The following is a 9,322-nucleotide window of genomic DNA, read 5'->3' on the forward strand; positions in this document are numbered from 1 at the left end:
GAAATTAGAATTAAAAACAAAAAAAACAAAAAAAACGAACGCAAAAACAAAAAACAGGGGTAAAAAGGTCATTTCCTCTCTTCTGTGCCACAAATCACGTGATTGCAACATAGCCTTAGGTGTATACAATAAAATGGTAGGCTTTGATTTTTTTATTTGATTTTTTTATTAACTTTTTAACTTTTAGGGTAAAATTTTCGCCTGTGAAATGAGGCCTAAAGACTAACACAATTCATAATTAGTACTAACAAAATCTCATAACTAAAGACCAACATAATTCATAATTAACACTACAAATACTCATAACAGCATGTAATACACACCTTTAACAAAGTACCTATCATAAAATTTTGGTGGACTTACGTATAGGTCCTATTAGGTAGACTCTAATAGGTCCTGTAATAATTAATAGTATTTTTTATCAAACACTATTAAATAAAAAAACACTATTAAAAATGCCACTAATTGTTAATTTTTACCGATAGTTTAATTTTTTTTTTAGAAAAACGTTACTAATTATAAGTTTTAGCGACAGTTTAAAAAAATCATCACAAAAAAAGTCACTAATTTTTAAATTTTAGTGGCAGTTTGAAAAATTCATCACAAAAAAGTCACTAATTGTAAGTTTAAGCGACAATTTATAAAAATCGTAATAAAAAATATTACTAATTGTCAATTTTTAACGACGATTTTATTTGAATTAGCTTTCAATAGAATTTAATGAGAATTAAGTCCAATTACTAAAAATTATTAATAATTTATCCTAAAATTTTTCCTATATAAAGGATTGAATGAGACTAATAAATCAGTACCTACTTCCTCTCATCGTTCTCTTCTCTTGATCCTTTGTACTTGTTTCTCCTCCTTTACAACAAAACAAAACCAAAAAAAAAATAAAAAATGGAGCGATTGATATGGTTGTTCCAATTCCTTTTGTATTTCATGCAATATCATCAGGTTTCTTGTTCATCATCTATCTCTTCTTTTTCTACTTGTACACATCATTTGTGTCCACATGACCAGAGGTTTGCATTGTTGCAATTCAAGCATATGTTTACTATAAACAGCTCTACCCATGCTTCTTGGTGGTGTGAGCATTTGGATTTGGCTTCTCCAAAGATGTTATCTTGGAACGAGAATTGTACTGATTGTTGTTCGTGGGAAGGAGTCACCTGTGATGGTCTGACGGGTCACGTGATTGGGCTTGACCTCAGTTGTAGCCAGCTCTATGGCATTATCCATCCTAACAGTAGCCTCTTCCAACTCTCTCACCTCCACCACCTCAATCTCGCCTTCAATCACTTCAATTACTCCCACATTCCATCAGCATTTGCTCACTTTCCCAATTTGACACATCTCAACCTATCTTCTTCCTTTTTTTCAGGCTCAATCCCATCAGAAATTCGCCACCTGTCCAAACTAGTTTCACTCGATCTCTCCTCCTATAGTCATCAACTAAGACTAGAACCGCACAATTTCAGAATGATGCTCAAAAACCTAACCCAATTGCAAGAACTTGTCCTTTCTTCTGTAAACATATCTTCAGTTGTGCCGATGTCTTTGCCGAATATGTCTTCCTTGACATATCTCGATCTTACTTTTACCGGCTTGCGTGGGAAATTACCGGATAGCATTTTTCATCTTCCAAACTTGCAAATTCTCTCTTTAGGAGCCAACGATGATCTCACTGGTAATTTACCCAAAGTAAACTGGAGTAGTAGTAGTTCCCTCCAGCAGTTGTATCTCTGGTCTACGAGTTTTTCTGGAGAATTACCTGATTCAATTGGCTATCTAAGGTCTTTGACATCCTTGTATCTCGGTGATTGCAAATTCTCCGGGTCCATTCCTGAATCACTCGGGAACCTTACACAGATCACTGATATATACTTGGGGGGAAATAGTTTGAACGGTCAGATCCCATTTACTCTCTCAAATCTTAATCAGCTCATTTCCTTGCATCTTTCTGGAAATAATCTCCATGGAAAAATTCCTAATTTTATCGGTAAGCTGATAAAGCTAGAGTATTTAGCACTTGGAGATAACAATTTCAATGGTCCATTTCCATGTTGGGTAGCCAACCTGACAAAACTTGGTTTTTTAGATATATCAAGTAGTGAACTGATGGGTCCCATTCCCTCCAACATTAGTGGGCTAAACAACCTACAAGCACTTTTCTTGCACAATAACTCACTGAATGGGACACTACCATATTGGTTGTTGAATCTTCCGTCATTGACGGAATTACGCCTGGGTAGTAATCGACTAACTGGCCAAATTCCTGAGTTCCAGCATAAATCAAAATTGATGCTCATTGACTTGAGTCATAATGAACTACGTGGCCCCATTCCACAATCAATTTCAAATCTTGTGAATTTGACACGACTTGATCTTTCGTCAAATAATTTGAGTGTAGAGCTACAAACATTCTCAAATCTAAAAAATCTTGAAAATCTTGATCTTTCATACAATAGTCTGTCAGTGAGCACCATCAACAACATCAACAACATCTTGCCTAATCTTTGGTCATTTCGGATGACTTCTTGCAAGATAAAGGAATTCCCTGATTTCTTTAAAGCCTTAGAGAATGTTCAAGAACTCGACATTTCCAGCAACGAAATTCATGGGAAGATTCCAAAATGGGCTGGCGTCATCGGGAAGGCTTCATTGCGGTACTTAAATCTTTCCCACAACTTTCTAACAGGTATAAACCAATTTCCTTGGAAGAATCTTGACACTCTTGATCTTCGTTCCAACTTGATTCAAGGACAACTCCCAGTTCCACCACTCTTTGTATCTTACTTCTTCTTCTCACAAAATAAACTCACTGGAGAAATTCCTTCTTCAATTTGCAATCTGAGTTTCCTTTCCATCCTTGATTTGTCTCACAACCACTTGAGTGGTGCAATTCCACAATGTTTGGGAAACCTCAGCAACTTTCTACTTGTATTAGATCTGCGGTTCAATGCCTTTCAAGGGAACATCCCAATGATATTTGGAAAGGGTAATCAGTTGGAAATTCTTAATTTGAATGGAAATCAGTTCGAAGGACCAGTTCCACGATCCTTAACCAATTGTAGACAGTTACAAGTTCTAGACCTTGGAAACAACAAGATAAATGACACTTTTCCATATTGGTTGGGGATACTTCCAGAGTTACGGGTTCTTGTCTTGCGATCCAACAAATTTCACGGTACAATAGACACTTCCAAGCCAAAACTCTATTTCCCTAAACTCCGAATTGTTGACCTCTCCCATAATAAGTTCACTGGTCATTTGCCAAAGAGATATTTCAAAATTTTCAAAGCTATGAGGAATAAAACTATGCCAAATGAAAAATATTTGAGTGTTCAATCATATTATCAAGATTCTGTTACGGTGACGATGAAGGGGTTTGATATTTATTTAACGAGAATTTTGACTGTCTTCACAGCAATTGATTTATCATCTAACAAATTTAGTGGAGATATTCCAAATGTCATCGGAAGGCTTAATTCTCTCATAGTGCTTAATTTATCTCATAATAGCCTTACAGGCCTTATTCCATCATCTTTAGGAGACTTGACAGAGCTTGAATCACTAGACCTCTCTTCAAACCAGCTTATTGGGAAAATTCCTAACCATTTATTGAGTTTGACATTTCTTGAGGTCTTTAACCTTTCATGTAACCATCTCGACGGACGCATACCTCGAGGCAAACAATTTGATACATTTGGAAATGATTCATATGTTGGGAACTTGGGATTATGCGGGTTTCCATTGTCAAAGGAATGTGAAGATAATCAATCACAAGTTCAGCCGGGGGTGCTATTACAACAGGAAGATGACTCAAATTTTGTAAGTGGATTTACTTGGGAAGCCGTGGTGATGGGGTATGCGTATGGAATGGCATTGGGATTGGTTCTTGGTTTTCTCATGTTCTTAACTGGACAACCAAAGTTGTTTGTAAGAATTGTCGAAGGAAAAAAGCATAAAAAGGTGAAAATGTTGAGACACGGTGGCAGAAGAAATTAGCAAACATGGATTATGTTTTCAGGTATGTGATGTTGATTCTTAGTTTTAATGATTTATTTTGTTAGTTATCATGAATCATGATTGTATTATACTCTCTAACTTCATGGTACTTGTTGCTTTTTTCTGATTCTATATCTTTAAAAGTATACTATCTAATTACAGAATAAGTAAAAGGTTATTATATATATTCTGCTAGGGGTCCTGCGTAATGCACATGTCGTTCTTTTTGTGAATGAGTAACACTATGAGCAATTCACTCAAGAACTAGCAGTTATACATATAGAATTGTTTCATTGACCACAACCAAAGCCAAAATAAATAAATAAAATATATGTTTTGTTGTGATTAGGCATTAAACCATGGCTTATGTTAATGCAGTTAGTTTCAAAAGCTAGTTTTGTACTGAAATAAACTATATGATTGGATTTTCTATTCGTCAATCTTGATATATTTTCCCAAATAGTTTCACTAGATTACTTTTGTTTTCCTCAATTTATGCTATACATCTTGATCATCATGATTAGCTGCAAAATTTTATCTCTGGTTGACTTTAGAAATCTTCATAGTTCACCCATAAAAGTTGCCAATTCAAGGTTATCGTATTTTCGCGTGAGACCAGTAATTCACCACATTCCCCACCTTTTATTAATGCTCAGATACATATATTATATGCATAAAATATTTGAATGAAAAGATGCACCAATTTGGCCCCAAAAGGCAGAACCCTATGAAGGAGGTGTTATCTTCTTTTTTTTTTTTTTTTTGGTAAATCTATTTTACATACTCAAATATATGTATTGGTTATGAGTATTGTCCGAGGTTCAGATTCACCTAATTCTCATCCAAAACGACAGGAGGACATGGATAAATTTCATAATTGAAGGGACAAGATGTAATTTACTTTTTATATTTGTATATTATGCGTAATTTAGTTTTATAGTTAACTCGTTTACTTAAAAATATTTGTTGATTGCATGTCTAACTAAACGTGTTGCACTCATATCCCCTGCCTTAACCCAACTGTCAATTCTCAGGCATAGATATTTCACATATTTAGAATAGTTCACTTGACACAATATTTAATTTTCCATCATACTTTAACTCTAAGGTAGCCTTTAGTTGATTGGAATGATTTTGGGTAGTATAGAATGACTATTTCTTGATCACTCAAAAAAATTGTCATTTTTCTAAGGATAAAAACAGTTCTAACCTCTATAGTATTCGTTTCATATTATTTTAGTCTCTTGTGGCTGCTTCAGTTCTGCTTGAGGGTGATCATCAGTTCTGCTTTAGCTCTGCTTTTGTTCTGCTTTAGTTCTGCTGGTGTTTTTGGAGTTGGTGTTCTGCTTGAGGGTGATCTGCTGTTCTGCTGCTGTTTTTAATTTGGCTAGTCTTTGGGTTGTCTGTTATGCTTTAAGTTTGGTTAGCCTTTTCTTAGGTGAGGTTGTTTTGGGTGTTCGTGGTTGGATCCTCACCAACCCTTGATGCTTTACACTCATCCTCTTTTTCTTATTGATGTAGTAGTTTTCTTCTTTAATATAGTTCTCTTCTTTGCTGTTCAAAAAAAAAGTTTCAATTTTATCATTTTGGTTCTTAAAGTTGTCAATTTAAGTTAATTTGATCATATCTCTAATGTCCGTTTACATTGATAACGGGAAACGTATTTTATCCTTGGATAAAAGACAATTTTGGGCTCTAAAGTATGCACTTCTTGTCATTTTAGTTCCTTAAGATTTAATTTTGTTGTTTTGGTTCTTAGAGTTGTTAGTTTGAGCTACAGGTGGCCATCGACCCGTTGGCCCGTCCAACTCGACTCTACTTTTTTAGGATATTGGAAGGTTGTTTTAACCCATAGTGTCTGGCTGGACCAATATTTTTAGCCCAATATATTAATGTGAGGAGTTAAGAATTTTTACTTTCAATCCAGCTCGGCCCAACTCAGCCAGCTATTAAATTAATTAATTATAATATATTAAAAAATATATTTTTTTTGTTGGGATGTAGACTTTATCTTTATTAATTTTATTGAAATTGACATTTGTAGCGATGTTTAATTCAATTTATTTAAGAAATCCTTCAATTTATAATGAAATTCTTCAATTTATAATGATGTCAGTATATTTATTTAAGAAAATATAATGAGTGATTAAATTTAATTATGAAATGTTTTAATTTTTGTTTTTAACATATAGGTCGATGGGTGGACTTGGGATTTGTAATTATTTTTTGGTCGACTTGGACAGATGTCAAGGCCTGAGATGTTAGGACCGGGTCGGACTTGGGAAGATATAAAATCTCTTATTATGTAGTGACGGTCCAACCCGACAAATGCTCACCTCTAGTTTGAGCAAAGACCAAATTAACACAAATTGACAACTTTGACGACCAAATAACAAAATCAAAATTTAAGGGACTAAATTAACAAGGAATACATACTTTGAGGACTAAAATTATCTTTTATCTATATTCTTGTTATCAATGTAGATGGACGTTAGACCTAAAACTAAATTGACTTAAATTGACAATTTTGAAGACCAAAATAACAAAATTGAAGCTTAAAGGGCTAAAATGACAAGAGCACATACTTTAGGGACTAAAGTTGTCTTTTATCCTTTTTCTAGATTGGTGAATAGCGATTTTATTTGCAATACACATTCCTTTCTTTTTTACCCAACCGATGGAATAATCAATACCATTCCAACATGTATTTTAATCAAATACTAACTTAGAAGCCAAATGGTATGTAAAGCTCCAAGTGCTTGCTAGTTTTACATTTAGGGCATGTTTGTTTGGACAAACTTGGCCATAGGATTGGACTAATAATCTAATAAAATGCATAAATACATAGTATCCCTCGTACAAAATAAAAGATTAATGAGAGGTTTGGACTATCAACCTCATCGTATAATCCCATACCAATCCAAATATAAGATATGATACACAATCCAAAAGAATTAATAATCTCAAACTATCCTAATAATGTTAATTCCATAAATCCAATCCACTCAAACAAACATATTACTGATTTTAAGGGAAAAACCATTGGATTCAAGCTATCCACCAATCTATAATGTGTATTTGTAAGTCATAGTAGCAATCTGCATGCCACGTTTAACTAACTGCATGACAAATAAAATAAAAGTTATTGCAGTGAATTTTGCGACCTGCAGTTAAATACAAAGTAGAAATACAAAAACCTCATTTCATGACCCTATTTGAATATTGGCCAATGATAATTTGTGGATTGACATGGTGATTATGGTTTATAACTATGACTCTCATTATGTATTTCGTTTGTACTGACTAATTTATTAAAGGCTCGCTACTGTCTTATTAACTTTTAAATATTTTTTCAAATTTAAAATTTAAATACAACCTCAATTCTTTAACCATAATAACCCACCCCCACCATCTATGTGATATTGATATTGTTTGCTTTGGGTCTGTAGACCATCACGATATGCTTTAGGTCCGTGGACCATCACAATTTTATCTTTATGTCCTCTCACAAAAGACCTCACATAGTTCAGGATGGGTTATTCCATGTATGGTCGGTTAGACTATTAATATCTATCCAATATGGGATTGAGGTGTCACACATGTTGAAGTTGAATACATATTGCCTATGCATTCGTTATTTTCTTTATTTTTATTTCTATTTTTGGGAAAAATCTATTTTACCTCCTTGTAGTATAACTCTATAACACTTTACCCTTTATGTCTTCTTCTTTTATTTTTTGCTCTTTGTAAATAAATAAATAAATTTGCCCCCATGACTAAGCAAAAAGTTTTAAAAAAATGACACAAAACTAATTTAAGAAACTAGAGTTCCCTAAAAAAAATTTAAAATAAACTTCATTTTTAATTTTAATTAATTTATGATTTCATTTGTTAAATATATATGTACATGTTTAATTTAAAATTTTATTAAATAATAAATTGAGCTACAAATTAAAAATTAGATTACATGACTTTTATGATTTAATTTGTTATATATATATGTATTATGCATATGTTTAATTTTAAATGTTATTAAATAAGGTAATTTTATGGTAATAAATTATGGTGTTTAGTTTAATTTATGATTTAATTTGTTATATTTATATGTTTATATTTATTTTAAAATGTTATTAAATAAAAAAAATGGTTAAAGATTAAAAATTAGGTTTTGACAATGTGATGATTAATTTTTATAATAATAAATTAAGGTGTTTAGGTTAATTTAATTTTATATATATATATATATATATAATATGTATGTTTAATTTAAAATATTATTATTTTTAGATAGTCATTTTTAATAACATTTAAAATGTTATTAAATAAGAAATTTAGATTTAAAAAAGAACAAAAAGGTAAAACAAGGCTAGATTCGTTTTCTTCCATTGAAATTTAATTTTAATAAAAAAAAAATTTCCTTCTCCACTTTCAAAATAAGAATGTGAGACACACTCTCTTTTAGTTTGGATGGAAAATATAACTGTAATACTTTAGTTTAAAATATGTGGTTATTTTTAAAAGACATGGAGGTAAAATGCTATTGGGTCATATCATAAAGAGGTAAATAGATTTTACCCTTTATTTTTTGCATAAAACTTGAATTTTTTGCCTATTATCCACTCTTCATTATCAATAATTTCTTAAATTTCATGCATTTTATTTGCGATTTCATGTTACCTCATCATTTTCCCAAATTCTTATAAACTAAGCACTTGAACTTACATGTTTTTCTCTCTAAATCCTTGTTGCAGGTTAAGACAGAAAACCATTATTGCTATTGTAACATATGATAATGTTGGAATAATGAAGTTGGTGGTTGAGGTAGACATGGACAAAGTTTGGGGTAATATTTGATAATATTGTTGTAAAAGTAGATTGAGTGATTGTCATATGGTACTACTTGTGATGTTGGCTTGATTGTGTATTCTGTTCTACTATGTTCTATGTTTGTGATTGCTTCTTCTTTTCTTTTTTTTCTTTTTTCTTTTTTTTCATTTTCTCAATGAGTATATATTTTATTTAATTTGTTTATTATTATTAGACATAGAGATAGTGGATTCATTCATATGTTTGACTTGGTACAAAGAAAAGCATGCACAAGTATTATCATTTAAAATAAAGGATAAATTACTTAGAAGTCCTAATGCCGGTAGGTATAGTAGCTCAAGTCCTCTGTAATAGTGTCTAGACGCACAAGTCCCATTTTGGAATGCAATTGATGTTTATGCCCTTTTGAATCTAACGTTTTAGAGATGCAACTTCAGAGAAATAAAAGGACTTGGAACGTCCCAAAGAAGTTCTACGACTAGAA

At 32.1% G+C, this 9,322-nt stretch overlaps 1 protein-coding gene across 1 annotated transcript; it reads left to right on the top strand.

Annotated features, from left to right (window-relative positions):
• The first annotated feature begins 819 nt into the window (after positions 1-819).
• On the top strand, positions 820-8,979 carry LOC114272891 (receptor-like protein 6). The gene is made up of 2 exons (XM_082903183.1): positions 820-4,033; positions 8,763-8,979. Exon 1 carries the CDS (start codon positions 901-903, stop codon positions 4,009-4,011), a length of 3,111 nt encoding a protein of 1,036 aa, XP_082759309.1. The 5' UTR covers positions 820-900; the 3' UTR covers positions 4,012-4,033; positions 8,763-8,979.
• The last annotated feature ends 343 nt before the right edge of the window (positions 8,980-9,322 follow it).

Source organism: Camellia sinensis, chromosome 13 (genome assembly GCF_055761805.1).
Source record: "Camellia sinensis isolate YWXY chromosome 13, ASM5576180v1, whole genome shotgun sequence".
Taxonomy (NCBI): domain Eukaryota; kingdom Viridiplantae; phylum Streptophyta; class Magnoliopsida; order Ericales; family Theaceae; genus Camellia; species Camellia sinensis.

Bases quoted from the DNA above. Each gene is read 5' to 3' on its own strand.
- LOC114272891 (XM_082903183.1), top strand. From the start codon at position 901: ATGGAGCGATTGATATGGTTGTTCCAATTCCTTTTGTATTTCATGCAA.